Source organism: Mixophyes fleayi, chromosome 3, assembly GCF_038048845.1.
Source record: "Mixophyes fleayi isolate aMixFle1 chromosome 3, aMixFle1.hap1, whole genome shotgun sequence".
Classification (NCBI taxonomy): Eukaryota; Metazoa; Chordata; class Amphibia; order Anura; family Limnodynastidae; genus Mixophyes; species Mixophyes fleayi.
Genome location: NC_134404.1, coordinates 171,463,568 through 171,483,475, shown reverse-complemented (window position 1 = coordinate 171,483,475; position 19,908 = coordinate 171,463,568). Strand labels below are relative to the sequence as shown.

At 41.2% G+C, this 19,908-nt stretch overlaps 2 protein-coding genes across 3 annotated transcripts in view; one reads left to right on the top strand and one right to left on the bottom strand.

Annotated features, from left to right (window-relative positions):
- The window catches only part of CASP8AP2 (caspase 8 associated protein 2), a 29,720-nt gene extending 14,936 nt beyond the window's left edge, over window positions 1-14,784 (bottom strand). For both annotated transcript variants that reach the window (XM_075202781.1, XM_075202782.1), the window contains exons 1-6: window positions 14,748-14,784; window positions 14,387-14,511; window positions 3,851-3,927; window positions 3,470-3,538; window positions 1,659-1,759; window positions 1,448-1,522 (exon numbers count right to left, since the gene is read on the bottom strand). In XM_075202781.1, the coding sequence (XP_075058882.1) occupies window positions 1,448-1,522; window positions 1,659-1,759; window positions 3,470-3,538; window positions 3,851-3,875 (270 nt within the window). In that variant the 5' untranslated portion in view covers window positions 3,876-3,927; window positions 14,387-14,511; window positions 14,748-14,784. The remainder of the gene's footprint in view (window positions 1-1,447; window positions 1,523-1,658; window positions 1,760-3,469; window positions 3,539-3,850; window positions 3,928-14,386; window positions 14,512-14,747) is intronic.
- Window positions 14,752-19,908, top strand: part of MDN1 (midasin AAA ATPase 1) — a 258,414-nt gene continuing 253,257 nt past the window's right edge. Inside the window, exons 1-2 of the mRNA XM_075202780.1 lie at window positions 14,752-15,009; window positions 19,422-19,642. Coding sequence (XP_075058881.1) covers window positions 14,923-15,009; window positions 19,422-19,642 — 308 coding nt within the window. The 5' untranslated portion in view covers window positions 14,752-14,922. The remainder of the gene's footprint in view (window positions 15,010-19,421; window positions 19,643-19,908) is intronic.

Sequence of the window (19,908 nt, the reverse complement as noted above, 5' to 3'; positions counted from 1 at the left end):
CATCCTCGCAGTAACAGACGAGCCGACCAGGGAGTTGAAACTGCACTGAGCTTCAGCACATTAATTGTGAGCTCTGACTTTTTCAGAGCACAAAAGATCCTGAAAGCAGAAATGAAGGGAACTGCTCCCCAGCCTTGAAGCTTGGCGTCTATTGTAACCAGTTCCCAGTCACAAGTGGTGAAAGGGAGACACATGTTATGGTCTTTGCCCCTCAACCCCAATGGAGCAATTGCCATGTAAAAAGGATTTTTACATGGACTTAACCCTCTGCTGACAAGTTTCAAACAGGAGTCTCAAGAATACCAATTTCTGGAAAGGAATCAGACTGGATATCTTGTAGCTGATATTCCAACTATGAGATTGCAAGGTCTGGCACGTCTCCTGCACATGGGCTTGAAGCAAGGTTGAAGAGTCCACTTTGATCAGCAGATCGGTAGAGACAGTCATCCACACTGTATCTCATGACTGCCATAATCTTGGCAAACACCATCAGCGCTGTAGACAGGCTTAAAGGTAAGGGTCTCCGACTGTGGCTACTGAGGGAAGGGTGGACAGTCTCTGCACTGCTCCTTAAAACATGCGACAACCTGCGAGAGCTTCAAAATTGCCAGGTCCAAAGATTTTGCCCAGACTGGCTCTGCCAAATCAGCAGGTGCCCCTACCGGCGAGTATGGCCGCTGGTCCTCTAGCAGGCACGCTGTTCATAAGGTGTGCAACCCAGACTGGACAACGGGGAATTTAGAGTGGCACCTGGAACAGGCATTGGCCATAGTAGAAAAATGCCTCTTCATGCCAGCACTGGATGGCATGAGAAGGCAGTGGCTGCCGGAAGTGACCCCATACTGGGAGTGGCTATAGGCAGAAGGAGGTGGCGATCTCTGCACTTCCACAGCCCGCTCCAGGCATCCCCATGAGGGACGTATATTCAAAATTAAAATAGCAAAAAAAAAAAAAGATACTAAAGGTTCAGAGCCCGCCATAGGCAGCCGAAGAACAGGTGCACAGCTCCGGTTGCCACTGAAAAAGTCTGAGGCAGTCAATGAGGTAGAGAAGGGGAGGAGAAAAGGGTTTGCCATTAAATTTAAAGTGGCCAAGCTCTTGTAACTCTTGACTATTTTTGTGTCAGGCAAAGCAAAAAGAGATATAGCATAGAAGTCACTACACTCAAGTGCATGCTTCCCTACTAAGCATTTCACCATCCTTCAGAGCAGTAGCTAGTTTGGGTTCCTTATGTACGGTCGTCACTGAAATCATCACATATTCAAAGGCCTCCAGGTGCTGGAAGACCAGAGGAACAAAACAGGACATAACTGGATAGTGGAGATCATATACCCGAGTGTTGGCCTCTATTAAAACAACTTTTTGTATAGATTTGGGATAGACAAAACTTAAAAAATTTGATCTACAAAATTGAATTATCTTAATGTCACTTGTATTACTACTTTACCATAGACTGCATTTCCTTCAGCTTGATAATCAGTTGTTTCATTTGTCTCTGGCACTTCTGATATTCTGAACTCAACTAAAATTAAAATAGAAAAAAAGTAGGAGAAAAAAAACATAGAAAATAAACAGAACAATCAACTCACTTAAAATGTGCATGTCCTTACTGTACATTACTTGCACACCCTGAATGTGCCTCTCCAGACAATACATACATCATTGAATGAAGCTTCTTTAGCAGTTCCTTCCTCGGTTATAATTTCCTCATATAAATCCAAGCAGTCTCTTGATGGACTAGATTGTTTAGCTGACTCCTCTGAAAACAAAGATTGTCTCATTAAATTCAAAAACATTTGATGATATAGTGAAATATATCCCCATTGTTACACCTGTCAGCACTGTTTCTTTGAATGAATATCAACACTGCTCCACATACGATAGATCTGCGTTTGTATGAATGAAACAGATATTTGTGAAACAGTTGTTTTCACAAGGGACTATAATGGTGTTCCATAGTCTGTATTTTTTAGTTGTGAGCAGATATGTGCTGGCTTATTTTACTATCGTGACAAGTATATGGCTGAAACTTAGAATACATGTTATATGAATGAACAACTATTTTCAATTTGTATTTTTGTACAAATTCAATATATGAATGCCGGAGAGTTATTTAGTATATTGTGTCTCAAGGAACAGAACACCAATGACATCAATAATTGATGTAGATATGCAAGACATTCCATCCAGTATACAGAGTATATATGTAATTGAAGATATTATACTAGTTTACGGGAGCTTAGGCATTCACGACACACCACCTCGGTACTTTTGATACATGATTTGAACAACACACAGCCATAGCGGACATCAGTGACCACAGAGGCAACTCCGTTACAATTAAAAAAATAAAATTAGTAAGATAAAAGGAAAAAATTACCCATCTTGCTGGGCATTTAAACTAAACTGAAGGCCTTTACAGAAGGATATAGAGGGGGAGGAGGTACAGAAAACTATTAATAGTCCCTGGAGGCTGCCAGAAACCTTAAACCTACAGTCAGGCTTGGTCCCTAAGTCTTCCAACCAAGGATGAAGAATAGTAATTTTCTTCTTTCTTTCACGAAATTGTCAGGAATCTCTGTCTGCACTGTCCTGAATATTTAGTGTTTGCCAGAAAGTTCGCACTAAATCCACTACTCCCGGCTTGCTGTAAGAGCCCTCGTTAGGGCAGAAGGAAACTTCAGGGTCAGAGTATTTCCACATCACACCTTCCTGTTGGGAGAAGTCCCCAATGTGAAACCTCCCAAGACCGAAAAGCAGCAGACGTTTAGCACTTCTGCGATCTAGTTCTGGAGGCAGAATGCATCATCCTTTCCAGGGAGCATGAGGTCTCAACAAGATCTTGTTGAGGTAAGTTGAGCCATTTCAGCAGAAACCTCCCCAACGGCAAATGTGGCTGCTGGACCTCCACCACTAGACAATTTAGAGTGGAACCTGGAACATGTAAAAGCACTGATGCCCTATTCCCAGTTACAGCCCTGGATGCAATCCCCTTAAGAGACATTAAGATGAGGTGAAAAATGGAGGACAGCTAAAGTGCACAATGACAAGCTGAAAGTGGAATGCTAAACAGACACAAAGCAAAGTGACGGACCCTGTACTATATAGGGAAACATGTCAATTAGGTTTTAAAAGACACCTGCAGCCATTAAACAGAGCACATTATTTTTAAAATGCCTCTTTATACCCATGATTTCAGTATTCCCCAAGGATGATAGAGAAATACGATGAGTGAAAATTAAATAAAAAATAAATAAAAATCTGATGTGTTAAGAAAGCACAATACATAAAAAACACCACCATAAATGTAAAATGTTTTAAAATTGTTTAATCCATGGATGAAATTAAGTACTATGCATATCTAACCTGTTCCAGACGTATCCCAACAAACAGCATGGTATACCCCAATACAAACACTGGTTATTTCTTCTATGGAAACAAAGTAAAAGTAGGAAATTGAATAAATTACCTGTTAAATTGTCTATGTCCAATCCATCGTATATATCAACTGAACTGGCGTCACTTTTAGCAGGGGAAGCTGCAATGAAAAGGCATTTTATTAAGTGGCAAAGAATAATTGAATAGTATGAAAGAGCCTGAATGGTATTATGCTTTGTGCTTTTGCATCAACAGTGTGTCTCCTCCACATGAACCAGACAAAAAATTAAATGCGGAGGTGCTATATAAAAGTTCAAAGCTTTTAAATCTGTCAAACAAAGCAACAATCTATTTTTCTATTTTCTAAGAACTTCCCATGACCATTCATTGTTGGGAAATACTAAAAATTTAAAAAGGAACATCAACTATGTTGCCATTTGACTGGTTATTAAGTTTTGATTTGAACACTTACCATAAAGATCTTGAAAATTCATCATGTTGTCTTTAGAGGCCTTGTTTTATGGTCATCTTAAGGGTTAATATATTGAGCTGTAGGAAGAGGTTATATTAACTTCAGAGATGCAAAAATTTTGTTTGTTATTTTGATGTCCTAATTTGTATATGTAAATCATAAGCCATCCACATTTGTTATTACTGTAATTCTTGCACTATGAATAATTTTAGGAATAAAAACACACTAGAACATACTTAAAAATACACAAATGTAAATAGAGAAGTGGATTTAATTGCAAAAGTTCAATGTCCCCTGCAAAACTTCTGTCAGAAACCAGACAGGAGGAGAGAAAGCAAAAAAGGTGATTAGAGGTAGAAGATCATAATGAAACACTATTTCAGCAGTCTAAACAGTTCTGTCACAAAGTGAATGCCCCTGTCATTATATCAATACATCATGATGCAGTATTTTCTTGTGAGATCCAATAGCACAATAATAAAAAAAAAAAAAAGTGGGAGGCAGAATTGGTGGCATAATTACTTTATACATGGTGAGGACTGGACAAAGTAAAGCCATCTAGGCTACAAAACCTGACCTGGCAACTGGGATTTGTCCAGTCCTGACCTAGTGTAATGCACAGATCCACAACTGGTGCTCAGCCTAGAGCGCTACTGACTCTCAAAGGTTCTCTCTCTTTCATCCATCTGGGGGACACTGCTTAACCATTGGGTTGAGTAGGGAGGGGAGGAGTCTGGCACCTAAAGAGTTAACTTTCTTCCTGCTGACAGCATATCCCCCCCACCAATTCCCCACATACCTCAGTTTGAATTGGGTGCCCTAGGAAAAGGGCTGCGCATCAGAAGAGCTCCACAGTGAACGCTGTTCACTGCTAATAGGTTTTTCTTTGCTTTTCAGATTTTTTTGTTGATAGCAGCGAGAGGCTCTGTTTGCAACAGAGCTGACTCGTGGGAGAAGCGCCAGTCAGCTGGGGGCGGCCCCGCAGACAGAGGAGGTAAAGCGCTTCTCACAGCGGGAAGCAGTCGACAAGAGACTCGCCCCGCTGATAGCAGGACGGGCGCTGCCATTAGGCAGAAAGCGCCATTACTGCTGCCGTTCCCCGGAAGCCAGCTGGAGCATACCAAGTCCCCTCCTCCTATAGGATGGTAGGGGGTACTTAAAGGATGGCACGCTAGTGATAGCGCTGTGCGGGGAACACATTCTAACAGGATTTCCCCTAGAACAAAAAGAGGAAATCGCTGTTAATGAAAAAACACAGGAAATTCCAGTGGTAGGGGAATGTGTTTGAGGAACGCCTCTTCCCCCCCCTGCTGAGTGAGCACGTGGAAGATCCCTTTTGGCGCCAAAGTTCAAAAGGAGGACAGATGCAGCAGTCATTTGGAGAGAAGTGCACTGTTGACACATATCTTCCCCGCTAAATATCACTTTGTTTCTTCTATGTATGCATGTGTATTATAAGACAATGATGTGTTGAGAGAACTGTTGTTTAAGGAAAACTATAAAGCTCTCCAAACCGGTCTTATTTAATCAGAAATACTATGATATGTTAAATAACCTAATCTGTATTTCCTGATAATTATTGGAGAAGTGTGTGTGCATATGAGACGTGATTCAGTTTTTCTTTTCTTATGATGGCAGATAAAAGTAAAACAACACGTACCAAACATATTGTCTGTTCAAAATGTAATGTTAAATTAACAGGTGAACGGCTGGATCAGGGGGGGCTCTGTGCTGCTTGCACTGTGGCTCCTGTGAAACTACAGCCTAAAGACAGCTCCATTCTGACGGTAGAGCCTCCCGAATGGGCGGCTACCTTGTCACAAGGGGTTAATACCCTTGTAAAACTGTTATCTAAACCAGTAGAGATCCCATCTACATCAGTGGCTTCTCAGGGTATAACAGGAGGGATGACAGAGGAGTCATTTTCCCCAGGGGTCGGATTAATTCCCTCCCCGTCCCTCCTAGGGGTATCCCAGATAGGAGAGGTGGGTTGGTCAGTAGTGGCTAAAGGCCTGGACCGACTTAAAGAAACTACTGGAGAATCCCAGACATAAACGTAGTATTAAAAGACGTAGACCAGCTAAGGCGCTGTGGTCAGTGTCTGACTCTGAGAGTTCCTCAGAGGAGGAAGGGGAATGGTTGGACGATTCAGACTTGTCCATAATAGAGTCAGAAGGAAACTCTAGACACCAGGGTACGGACGATCTGGTTAAAACAGTTTGTCAGACCCTGGGATTTGTTGAAGTAGAGGAGACGAAGTCCTTAGACCGCTCTCTCTTTAAAAAAGCTTCTAAACAGGTGGTCAGGTTCCCTCCCTCAGCTGAGTTGAGAGATATTGTAGAGGCCTCTTGAAAATATTTAGATAAAAGGTTCTCCATGCCAAAGAAGGTTGGCGCGTTATATCCTCTTCAAGAGGAGGATATGACCCGTTGGGAACAGGTGGCGAAGGTGGATGCGCCTGTGGCGAGATTGGTTCGCCAGACCACACTACCTGTACCTGGGTCAGCGGCCTTACAGGACACGACCGACCGTAAATTAGAATCCCTGCTGAAGTCGGTGTTTTTGGCCGCCGGTACAAGCCTCAGACCAGCATTGTCTTCTACCTGGGTAGCTAGGGCTATGGAAGCCTGGGCAGGGCAGTTAGAGTCCGCTCTGCAGGATTCAGATCTACTACCCCTGGCCATGCAGCTGAAGGAGGCAGCAGGCTACGTATATGAAGCGGCCCACAATTCGGCCTCCATGTCCTCGTCTATTTCTGCTACAGCTGTAGTAGCTAGAAGGGCGTTATGGTTAAGGACTTGGAATGCGGATTCAGAGTCTACAAAGTCGTTAGAATCCATCCCGTATACTGGTGGGATGCTATTTGGTCCAGAGTTGGACTCCTGGATTTTACAGGCTTCAGGGGGTAAGAAGACGTCCTTGCCTGTGAATACTCCAAAACCTAGGGCTAAGCCTAGGTTTAGCTCTTTCAGACAGCCTTTTTACGGGGGCGGGTCTGGCAGAGGCCAGATTACCAGTTCAGGGGCCGTGGAAACCAGGAGACAGTCCCGTAGAGGAAGGTCATCCTTTGCCCTCTGCAGCTGGAAGGGCTTCTTCCGCCAAGCTGCCAGATAGACCAGCAGCATGACTACCACCCGGCCTCTGGTTGCAAAGGGTGGGGTGGGAGGACGGCTGCTTGGGTTCGCCCAGCGGTGGACAAAGTCCTCGGCGGACGGGTAGGTCCAGGATATCATGATAGAATTCATGGGGCCAGCTCGTCTCAAGTTTTTGTTAACCGAATTACCTCGCTGTCCTTAGTCAAGTCAGAAAGAGCTCATGGCTGTCGATTTGCTTCATTTAAACAAAGCTATACAGGCTTTGAGGTACCAGAGAAGGAAAGGGTTTTAGTCAAACCCATTCGTGGTGCAAAAGCCAGAGTGGTCGTCCAGTCTAAGGCTGAACCTCTGGAGTATAATAGGGTCACAGAGGATCCCTTGTCCAAGAATGAGTTTCTTAGGACTGTTAAGGGACTTACCACGCAGCAGAGTGTTTCCTACACAGGACAGGTTAAGGTCCTTGATGGAGTGGATAGGCAGGGTCCTGTCAGACAAGAAGCTGTCAGTACCCAGGTCTTTCAAGCTGCTAGGAAAGATGGTGACATCTATCGTGACCCTACCCTGCGCATGGATCCACCCCATATGTCTTTGGTGGGACATTCGGAGGAAGCAGGCAGGGGCCTTCCTTTGTTCGCAGTACCAGTGGAGGAAGTAAGTCCTCAGCTGGTGGTTGTTGGAGAACAACCGAACAAAAGGCAGGAAAGTCCCAGAGTTCTGCGCAAGAACAAGAGATCCACTGGCAGGTGCAGTGGACGTCCTAACAATGCCTTGGGGCTTCAGGTACCTGCCCCCCAGGGTCCTTTGGAGGGTCAGACAGGGGGATCGACCAGTCTTTCTGGTAACTCCAGTAGGGCTACGAAGAGATCTGCTGACTCTGGGACCATTCTTGCATCAAAGTCTGAACCGGCTGAATTTAATGGCAGAGCTTTTGAATCCAGTCTGTGGAGAGCGAGAGGGTTCTCGGGGGGTGTAATAGGCACTCTCCTGAATGCCAGGAAGCCAGGATATACCACTGCATCTGGCATGTATATATAAAATGGTGTAAGAAGAGGTCTTACAATTCTAAATCTTTTGGTCTGGCTAGATTTCTCGCCTTCCTACAGTGTGGTTTAGAGGCAGGGCTTAAGCTAGGATCCTTAAAGGTTCAGGTATCAGCTTTGTCAGTGTATTTCCACAGACGGCTGGCGGAGCTTCCGGATGTTAAGACTTTTCTACAAGGAGTGCTTCACATCCAGCCGCCCTACGTACATCCTGCGGAACCATGGGATCTTAATCTGGTCCTTAGCATGTTGCAGGAGCCTCCCTTTGAACCTCTACTGTCAGCAGAGTGGCGGTTCTTAATCTGGAAGACAGTCTTCCTGCTTGCTATCGCCTCGGCCAGAAGGGTCTCTGAGCTGGGAGCGTTATCCTGCAAAGAACCTTATCTGGTTTTTCATGAGGACAGAGCAGTTTTAAGGACTATTCCGTCCTTTCTCCCTAAGGTGGTCTCAGGTTTCCATATTAATCAGGAAATAGTTGTTCCAGTGTTCAGAGAGGAGCCTCAGACTCCTGGAACAAAAACAAATAAATGTTTGGACGTAGTGAGGGCATTACGTATATATGTTAAGAGATCTGCAAAGATACGCAAGACAGATTCTCTATTTGTATTATTTGACTTTTCCAAGCAGGGATGGCCAGCATCTAAGCAAACTATTGCCAGATGGCTTACCCTAACTATCAGGGAGGCTTATGTCCGTATTAATCTCCCTGTGCCAAACGTATTGTTGCCCATTCTACCCGTTCGGTTGGGGCGTCTTGGGCAGCACGGAATGGAGCCACAGTGGACCAGCTGTGCAGGGCAGCCACCTGGTCCTCGGTCCATACCTTTATGAAATTCTACCAATTTAATGCATTTGCGCCTGGGGACGCCTCCTTTGGCCGTAGTGTTCTACATGCGAGGAGATCAGAGCGGTCCCACCCTTCAGAGGGATTGCTTTAGTAAGTCCCTATGGTTAAGCAGTGTCCCCCAGATGGATGAAAGAGAAAACAGGATTTATACTTACAATAAATCTCTTTCTCTGAGTCCATCTGGGGGACACTGCGGTCCCCCCCCTTTTTCGTTGTTTTACTTTTCTCTCCACTCCCCCCTCTGTTGAGTGGTGTATCTTGGTTGATTGGCCTCTCGTCCTAGGGCTTTGGTAATCAAACTGAGGTATGTGGGGATTTGGTGGGGGAGGATATTCTGTTACCAGGAAAAAAGTTAACTCTTTAGGTGCCAGACTTCTCCCCTCCCTACTCAACCCCATGGTTAAGCAGTGTCCCCCAGATGGACTCAGAGAGAGATTTATCGTAAGTATAAATCCTGTTTTTCCCCCTTGTATACTGAACCTCTTCCCCTCTCCCCCAGTCAGCCCCACTAGCAACAACTATATGCCTTTTGGCTTATGTGGTTGATGACTGAAGTGGAGCAATTTTCAGTCCTGGGGGTAAATGTATTAAACGGCACTTTTTGCAGTCGCCGATATATGGCAAGTTTGACAGCTAAATTTAAAACGACTTAGCTGTCAAACTCGCAGAATATTGGCAACTTGCAAAAATCACTGTTTAATAGATTTATCCCCTGGACTAAACTTCAGTGTAGGCCAGGAACCATACCAGCCGTCAGTGACAGAATGGGCTGTCAGCTATTTGGGAAAACTCAGGAGAGATGGAGTACCGCACCGAAACCCAAGAGGACTGGCAAGCAGTGTAAGCTGACAGTAATTTTTACTTTTTATGCGAAGAGAAAATAAATAGTCTGACAGGGGAAAACATGGCATTTGCCCAACTGCCACCCCTCCAATCCAAACCCATGACGAACACATCTGTTTGAATATATTATATATTTAATACCAATAAATCTCTACCCTTATAATTTTAAACCTTATGTGTCATTTTCTCCTTTAGTTCCTCCTCTCACTTACCTATCTCTTTTCTACTCTCGCACTGCTGCAGCGCATATAAAAAAATATCCAACCCCTTTCCACCTCAGTTGATCACAATGACCCGAATAATGTGCCATTCAAAATCCATTTAAAACACAGGGAACGTAGATTATACCTTTTCAGCTATGAAAGGGATAGCTAGCCATCTTTCCAACTTCAGCTGTTTTCCAATTGATGCAGACACTCACACATACAACAAATTTATCTCTCTCTCTGTATGTATGTATGTATGTATGTATGTATGTATGTATGTGTATATATTTATTTATTATTGTAACGTGTGTGTCAGCATCAATCGGAAAACCGGATCACTTATAAATAACTTATGGCAAATTATATACACACACAAACATTTTGTGTCTCATGGCAGCTTTACAAGAAAAAAAAAAAATCTAAAAAAAATTGACATACCACAACAGAGTGGATTATTACCACATTGTTGCCTATTCAAATAAAAACTTATTCAGCGGAGCAGAGGTCTAATTGAGAGATATTTCGAGATAAGTGAAGATATATATGTTGGTGCAGTTTTAAAATTATATTGCAAATTTATAGTGTTACTAAAAAAAAAAAAAAAAAAAAAGTCTAACAAATTTACTTATTTTTGCTACATTATTTTCTGATGATTAGGGTCATTTTAAAAATGTTTTTGTATATTTTATGTGCTCCAAACTAAGGGAGAAACACATGAACTGGAATCCTCAATTACAAAACATTATAGATAATAGACCCCCATACTTATATATCACAGTATATATGCAATTCATAAATCAACATAAATAACGTATGTAATTATAAAAACACAAGGAAGTTTGATAACACATAAGCTAAAATTTGTCAATAAAAGAAATGATTAGGACTTCCTAACTGAAAAAAAAAAAAAAAAAAAAAAAGAGGACACAGACAGACAGCAGAGACATAAGCGCGCACACTCACATGTATATTCTGTGTGCAACTATATTCTTCCTGGCCAATTATCATAAGGAAACTGGGAAGAAAAATGCTTGAGAGCAGCAATGAATGCGAGGTGGTGTGCTACAAGAAAATGACCACCGTTTTCTAACCCATGGATGTAGTTATCAGATAACTACATCGCTGAGCTGGAAAGCAGAGGCCATTTTCTTGTACAACACATTTTAATAGTTTGGGGATTCTGGAGGTTAGCAGACTATGGTTTAACATAGCTTTGAAGAATGTGCATGAGGATGATTTGTAAGAGTGTCTGTGTGACTGGATCACTTATAAATAACATATGGCATAAATTTATTTAAAGGAAATAGCGCAGGGCACTTATTTATACAATTGCAAATGTACTTATTTTTGATATTGTGGGTATGTTGGTAAAAGAGATCTTTATTTCTGAGACCAGGGGAAGAAACTTGTTTGTTTTAACCTTGCCAGAGGAAATTCATGATTTCTGAGGTATATATCTGATACAATAAGCCTTTGTTGAGGAAGTCTTCTGTGTATTGTGATGTGGGGAAATGACTTGTGTGGGGTTTTGTACCTTTCCTTGGGAATGTGTATTATGCAACTGTCTAAAGAAAGGACCCATGTTAATTAGACCTTTTGATGTGTGAGGGTCTAGCACCTGAATGCACAGGAAGGTTTAATTATACTGCTTAGATTTTCTGTGTCCAAAATAAGATGCAGGAAATCACAGCAAAGTTTTAGGATATCACAGATAAGTGTAAATATTGTTAGCTTTGCATTGCATGTAAATCCATGTTTGCGTAAACAAATTGCAGCCTGATTCTAAAAATAGCTCAGACCTTAGTCGGCTGGCTTAACCTGTTGGGCTGTGTTCAAATCTGTATAAAAAGCACTGTCTTGTATTGAAAATTGTTCTTCATAGTCCATCTGACCTGCTCCCTGGTACCTTCAACCAGGGCGAGCAAATAAACATCACTTGCTTCAAAGAACTGCTTGAAAACATCTTCCATGCTGAAAATCCTGTGACTTACAGTTTAGACCAAAAATCTAATCCGTTCCCGGCTGTTTCTGAGGTTTGGACCCAACATCCAGTGCCACTGCTCTGCCACTACCCAGCGGCTCTGGCCAGTGTGATAGGCCAGGGGGGGAATCCATCCACAGCAACCCTGATACAGTGTCAGTTACCCAGAAGAAACCTGTTACTGGATGTCGGTAAAGAAGTCCAGTGGTGGCAGCATTTGTAAGCCCCTCCTACTACGGTGAGAGGGCGAGTTTGGGATACAGAAAGGGAACGGTTGCAAAGTAAGCCCAGCAACAACAGACAGGGTGGCATAGGCAGTCCATCCTGTCACAGTCTGTGTTACAAAACCTCTCAAATCTTCCTGGAGAAATTTGTGGCTCAAAAAGATAGCTAACGGTGGAAATACTGATGTACCACAAACGGAGGCTAACCTCCCATCCAGCAAGTGGAAAACCAGGCTTGTCCCTCGCCATCTTGGCTCACAAAACATTGCCAGTCCGAAAATCCCAGATGACAGAAAATACTGTGTATACAAGTATTGTCCCAATAATCAAGACTGACTCCAACACCAGAAATAGTCTTACCAACTTAATAAAGGAAACAGTGACTTCCCTGACTAATTTAAATAAAGGAGATTTTGGAGAAAATCCTGTATGACTTTAAAACATTACCTATGAAACAAGACTTCCTAGCACTGGGATGAAAACCAAATAAAACAAATAAAAAAAACAAAACAATGGAGGTAAAAAGAAGCAAGCTTGCAAACAGATAAAGCACATCTCACTAATAAACTAACAACATTAGAATAACATTTAGCAAACTGCGGATTGAAAAAGTGGAGATGTTGCCTATAGCAATCAATCAACTTCTAGCTGTCATTTTGTAGAATGTACTAAATAAATAACTATAATCTGATTGGTTGCTATAGGCAACATCTCCACTTTTTCAAAGCCACAGCTTGATAAATTTACCCCTTATAATAGACCTCCCCAAATAAGAGCAAAAAGTGAATCAAAATAGAACATGAATTATCTACATAAACAGGGAAAACTCCTAGATCTCTGAAATAGCTCATATAACACACACCTATCACATCTGTATTAAAACGTGTTAAAAAAACTTCCCTCAAACATCATTTATTTATATAGCGCCACTAATTTCGCAGCGCTGTACAAAGAACTCATACACATCCGTCCCTGCCCCATTGAAGCTTACAGTCTGAAGTCCCTAACACACACACCGAGAGCGACAAAGGTCAATTTAATAGCAGCCAATTAACCTACTAGTATGTTTTTGGAATGTGGGAGGAAACTGGAGCACCTGGGCTGAAAGACCTAGGAAAATCAATCTAAACTTTCCACCAAGATTGAAACTCCATTCCTAGTTATCAAGGAAGCTCTTTAGTCTTAAAATCTGGACAAATATACAGCCAAGACCTATACCTATACCAATTACCTATACAATGTCTTCTCAACTCTAGCTAAATACACCAGTGCATGAGAATGTGACCTAGGGGAAACAATAGATGAACGAAAGAAGTCCAATATCATTAAAAGGTACTCATGCCAATTCATTAAGTATGTTATAAAACCCAATACAATCAAAAGATACTAGTCTCCATAACAAAATGTTCCAGGAGTAGAGGACATATGCTGGCCTTGCTAACAAGCCTTAAAAAGGGGGTTAAGGAACTTCCACACATAATCATCTTTGTATCTAAAGACTTATTTCAGTGAGTAAATCTGTTCCTTTATTTCATTAGCATTAAATTATAGGTATTGCTATCCCCATTTTTATATAATCAATGACACAGAGGGAGCTACCCCAAGAAAAAATACTATGATTACAACCTAAAAGAACTTCACTTATAGTGAGGGCACTCACTACTTTATCCCAGATAAGTAGCGAGTGCCCCCAGTATGAGAGAACTCTTATTCTTCTTATAGGTTGTAATATTGCTTGCAAACATGTTTGCATGGATTTCCTCCGGTTTCCTCCCACACTCCAAAAACATACTGGTAGGTTAATTTGGCTGCTATTAAATTGCCCTCAGTCTGTGTGTTAGGGGATTTAGATTGTAAACTCCAATGGGGCAGGGACTGATGTGAATGAGTTATCTGTACAGTACTACAGAATTACTGGTGCTATATAAATAAATAGATGATGATTGCTAAAAGCAGCAATCATTTCCATAACTGGTGGGAGTCCTCAATGATTTTTATATTTTCTTTTAAAAGTTCTAAATTTAACTTGCCAGCAGCACGCAAAGAGCGTCTCCTTTCCAGCACACAGCGCAGTGAGTATACTCATAACATCTCTACAAAGAATAGAGCATCCTAGTGTATAGCATACAATACAGAGAACAGCCTAGTGACAGCCATACTGATTCTGAACATATCATGGCCCCCTCTGTATTCAGTCTCCTCATATAATGGCTCCCTCTGTATTGCTTCCCCCACATATCATGGTTTCAATCCCCAACTGTATATACTGCTCCATCCATAACAAGCCCTTTACACGGTACCTGCGCTGCTGACACTGTCACATCCGTCAGAGTTGAGGCTCCCTGCAGAGTGAGCGGGAAAAACCTGATCTCACGTAGTCTCGCGAGATAATACCGAAGATTCCGGGATACCCAGCTCCTCCCACCTGCCGGTTGAAAAATAAAAATATATTTAACAAATTGGTAACAGAAATGACATGCATCAGTAGGCCAGCGGCCTAGCGGGAAAACCCCGCTCCTGGTTATTGTAGGCTTAGAAAATAACTACAAATGCTCCTGAAACACTGTGGACAATGTTAGTAAGAGACAAAGATTACAGCGAACTGAGTTGTGCTGGCGACCCTGTGCCCGGCCAGCCAGCTCTGTCCTGCCGAGTGTTTACCTTTTGAGGACCGAGCAAGCCCGCTGACAGCAGAGAGTCGCGCCGGTGATGACGTAGCGGTGCTCCCGGAAGTGGTCCGTTGTCCTGGTGTATCCCCCACGTGTGGAGTACTGCTGCTGTTTGGAGCGCACTCTCGGCCGACTGGCGGCCTGGTCTTGTTATTCCTGTCTCAGACATGGAGCACTTCCAGCTCAGCCTCTCGGAACTGGACACAATCGCTCAGAGAAGCGGCGGAGAACTCAAGCAGTACCTCGCAAAGCAGGTAGGAGAGACAAAAGCGGTATCTAACCCCCGGGGCCAACACATGCTGGGAACAAGTCCACTACGGATTGTTATTCCTACAAGTCGTCAACATTACCTGACAGCAGGGTAGTGCAGTGCAAGATAGCATTATGGCACATCTTGAAAGAAGACATGCATTTATTAATAGAGCAAAAATAAAACTTTTTATTTTACCTTTAAGGAAGTTTTTGAATACACGTGTATGCGGCTTTGTCCTGCTATGAACATAATTAACTTGGTAATAGATTAAGTTTTTTCCCCTTACAAATGAAATGTTGCACTTAAGAGAATGGATACAAGATAATCAGCAATCAGTCTACAAACTTAGACTATGCTACAATATAGTTTTAACATTTATTATCCATTTAATTGTGTATACAAACTGTCCACACAAGCATTTTCTAACTTTTTTTTTGTTGCTTTAGAGATCATTGCTTGATGTGTAGTACTTAATAGGGTGCAAACCACTTGAAAAACGCATATAAACGATTTGTGTTTCATATGTTGTTCACATGCAACATACCTGTATACAGAATGCAAGTAGCACAGAGCTTTTGCTATTAATGTAAATAGGGTTATTGCGTATGTGCTACACATAGAGCCCCATTGGAAATGACTGGGGAAGCGCCATACATTAAATAAAATTGGACAACATGTCCCACCCCTCAAGTTCACAGTTAGCTCCAGTACTAAACATCCTATGCCACTTTTCCCCATTTTAGAGAGACATGAGTATATGGGGTCAGGGGAGAGATAGCACATTTTAGCTTGGGGGGGGGGGGGGGGGTGGACTCTGCTAAAAGCAGCCTATTAGGAACATTCATTTTAAAGGGAAAATAATGCAGGTGGCGGAGCCCAAGGTAGCCCACTATGGGACCGGCCCAGCCTGCTCCTGATGGGGGTCCATGGCTAAAGTGTACATCTGATACAGATACAGGCTGAACTATTTCCCATTAATAACAGGGAAACATGGAGTCCCCCTGTGGCTTTGCTGCAGATTTGTTTTTCTTCAGGTTTTCCACAGGAAATAATACAAATGTAGCCATAAAGCACAAAGGAAGAGTCCCGCTGCAGAATGATAATGCATTTTATTGATCAGTGCCTCTTAGCCATCCAGCCAATGACAATCTTTATTAAATTGGGAAAAACAAATGAACATTGTTGGGTAGCTCTATTTATGTCAATATCCCATTAATTTCACTGGGGTTTCTACATATAATGCACAACTCAGTTGCAATCAATGGGCCATTGTCATGAATGGGGCAATGTAGCCCATTGCTGGTTAAACCACTATTAACATTTGGTGTGGATGTTCACAAGGCACTCCCATAAAGACGAATGGACTTTTTCAAGTGCTGTAACATGCTTTGAAAGCACTGATATGGAGCAAGCAGTGTTCAAAACCGCAACAAAAACGCATGCAGACACAAGTATGAACGCACATTGGTTTGGTCACACAGAATGGAATGGGATTTATTTTACAAGTGCTTCCAATAGATTGTAAACTTACGAGCAGGACTGTTACATCTCTGTCTGTATTACCCTGTATTGTTTTATTACTGTGTTTGTTCCCAATTGTGAAGTGCTATATAAATATATGTTTATTCTTTGCCCTAGTGTTAAAAATGCAAGTTATACAAATAGTTAACATCAGTGGGTAGTAGCCCTTACTACAATAATGATACAGTATGTTATACTTTCTAGAAAATTATATAAAATAGCCAATCTCAATATAAACATGAACACATAAATCCGATTAAAAACAGTACAATTAAAAACAATAATGCCTTAAACTTATTTTTAAATATATGTATTGGCCAGAAAAAATAAACTGCTCAACTTCCTGGTGTGAAGCATAACTTTTTATAAAAGATTGCTAGATTCACAAAGTCGTGAATATTCTAAATAATGGTTTTCTGATATGCTTTATATTATGAATTTGTCTCTTTAAATATTAAAGAATACTGTTAAACTGTATGTTTCTTTGAGAATGTTTTGTTAATAATTTGTATTAGATGATCATTTGAATGTATAGCTTTTTTTTTTTTTTATTAGAGTGCATATTGCCTTTTTTCTGAACGATTCTGGTTAGTGACTTTTGTAAACGGCTGTGTACATCATGGATGTTAAATGATAGGTACTGATTTCAAATAAATAGCTCTACATCGTTTTGTAAAAAAATGTTTGTAATTTAAACTAGTCGTGAATGCATATTTTCAGATACTACTGTTTCATTTGCATTTAACATGTTCCTGTCCACTTTTAAAACTTGTATTGTTCAGTTACATAATAAAAAGCTGCATTAAATAAATCCTTTGTGAAAAGTTGGTCTGTTAGATATTCATAAAGATTAGTGGTGACATTTTTGCCAACATCCCTTATAAATTTGAATTAGTTACTGTGCAATTATGGTAAACATAACATAATCATTGTAGTTTAGTTTAATATAAATGTAGTTTAATATAAATGTAAGCTTTAGTGTAACAAGTACTGGTTTACCACAAGCATGGTCAGAGATACAAAGAAAAAGATAGAAAAGATTTGGGGGAGGGGGCATTGCATAACAACCACAGAGACAGACTCTGACTGACCCAAATCACACATGCAGGCTGTTTCACACAGTGAATCACACTTTTATAACTTGATATGGATTAAATAATGCTATATATTTTTTTTAAATATTTGTTTTTTCCCCCCATTAAATGTATTTAAGGCTGTACAAATCCCAAGATCTAGGTAGCTGGCTCCTGACAATTTACTGCTGGCATCTAACTTTTAGGAGCTATATATAAGGTATGAGATTAGTGGCATAACAGAGGTGCAGGCCCTGAAGACCCTGCGCAGCATGGCTCCTCAAACTAATTGGCTGTTCAGTTAAGGGAGCTGTGTATACCTGCTGCCCAGTGCTCTGACAAGGCCATGCAGCAGTATCTTTGCCCTAGTTATGTGCTGAAAAATTATTGAGCAAACTACATAGTTGCATAAAAAATAAACCATAGAGCAAGCATCACAAAAGCTGGAAAAACATGATTTAATAATAGTATGAAGTTTAAAGAAAACATAACAGGGATAAAAACCATGCTCTACACGACACTTCAGCTGCATTATCTCTGCCTTGGTGTTAGAAATGTCACTTCATTTACTAAGTACCCAAGAGGTACTGTACAAACTGGCAGTCTCCAGCACAGTACACTCAGGGCTTATACATGCAACAGGAAAGGGGATAAATGCTGAAAATCAGCATGTTAGAGCTTCTAGATCTACTGGCAAATCTAAAGCTGTCTTCCTTTGGTGTAAATGGGGAATGGTGTACCGTCACCTCTTTACAGTAAAACTTTAGAGGATGAGTCCTCCTTAGAGTGAAGTACCTCAGACAGATTTACGAGGACTGCACAGTCATCATACTCCTGCCTGCACTGGCAGTCCTATGTATTATATTGGATTTGCTTACATGCTTTTACCACTCCCAAGTTCATTTTGTAACTGTTATTTATATAGTGCCTATATATCGCTCTACATTGAATATTTAGTCATTCACATCTGTCCCTGCCCCAGTTATACTTATAATCTACATTCTCTGCCATACAGACACTCTCAGACACTAAACCAACCAGTATGTCTTTGGAGTATGTGGGGAAAAGGAAGTCCCTGGAGGAAACCTATGCAAAAGTGGGGAGAGCATATAAGCTCAACAAAAATTTGGCCTGTCAGAATCAAACCCATGGCCCAAGTGATGTGAGGCAGCAATGCTCCTTTTTCAATGCCAAGTAATATGCTGTTTAGATATCTACACTTGAGATACATCCTCAAGAAGCAGCTTTTTAAACTATCTTGAGTGAATATCCGTTGCACCTTGATTTGGGTAAACTCACAGAAGAAAGCCATTTACACTGTTACTTTGCAAGAAAAATCTCTCTCCTTTAGATAAAGCATTTTGTAAATGGTGCAACAATTTCATAGCAACACACAGCCTATAATTCAGTTGACTAGAGTTGCCATAGGATATAATCACCATTACTGTGCTTGCTAATGGTAGTAGAGCACATTGTTCCCACCAAATATTACTTTATTGCAAAGTCTGATGTTTTACTCATGCAAAATTATTGTCTTGAATTTGAGGTTTCTCCAGACTTTCCTCACTTCAAATGTGGACTTGATGAATAAATTATTTGTTATCCTATGATATGATCCCTTTAAAGACTACGCATAGCAGCCTCAAACTTAGTAGTTTGAGCGCCGTTTAGTCTGTAGTTTGGCTGGTGTTGGCTCTCAAGGCCATTTAAATTACTTTATAATGTTAGTTTTATTTTCATGGAACTTGTATACAATTTTTTACATAATTTACATAATTAGCTGGTTGAACAAGATTGGTAAATGCTTCCTGTCTTTCAGATATGGACTCCACAGGACAGAGAATCCATTCTGAAGATTTTGTCTCAGTTGCTCCTCGACAAAGAATGTACACTGCTAATTGGGCGACAACTTCGACCTTTGCTTTTGGATCTGCTGGAGAGAAATGCAGAATGTATGAAAACCGGGATCAACCATGACCTTCATGAGAGGCTGTGTGTTGCTATGAGCAGACTTGTCACCAGCCACCCGGATGTCCTCCCGTGAGTAACGCTACCTGAAATGATATATGACAAATACCGAAATTCATTTATCTTGTTGACTACTTCTGTACATCCAGCAATGTGATACATGGCTTTTCAATAATGTGTCAGATCAGTTTTTTTTCCGTTTTAAAAAAAAAAAAAAAAATGTTAACCATCTTCAAAACGGCCAAGCAATAAGTAATGATAACTAGACCTTTTCTAAGCTCGACAAACCCTTTTGGATAGTTATGGTTGTGGAGTGATGTCTTTTCATGGGGAGGGAG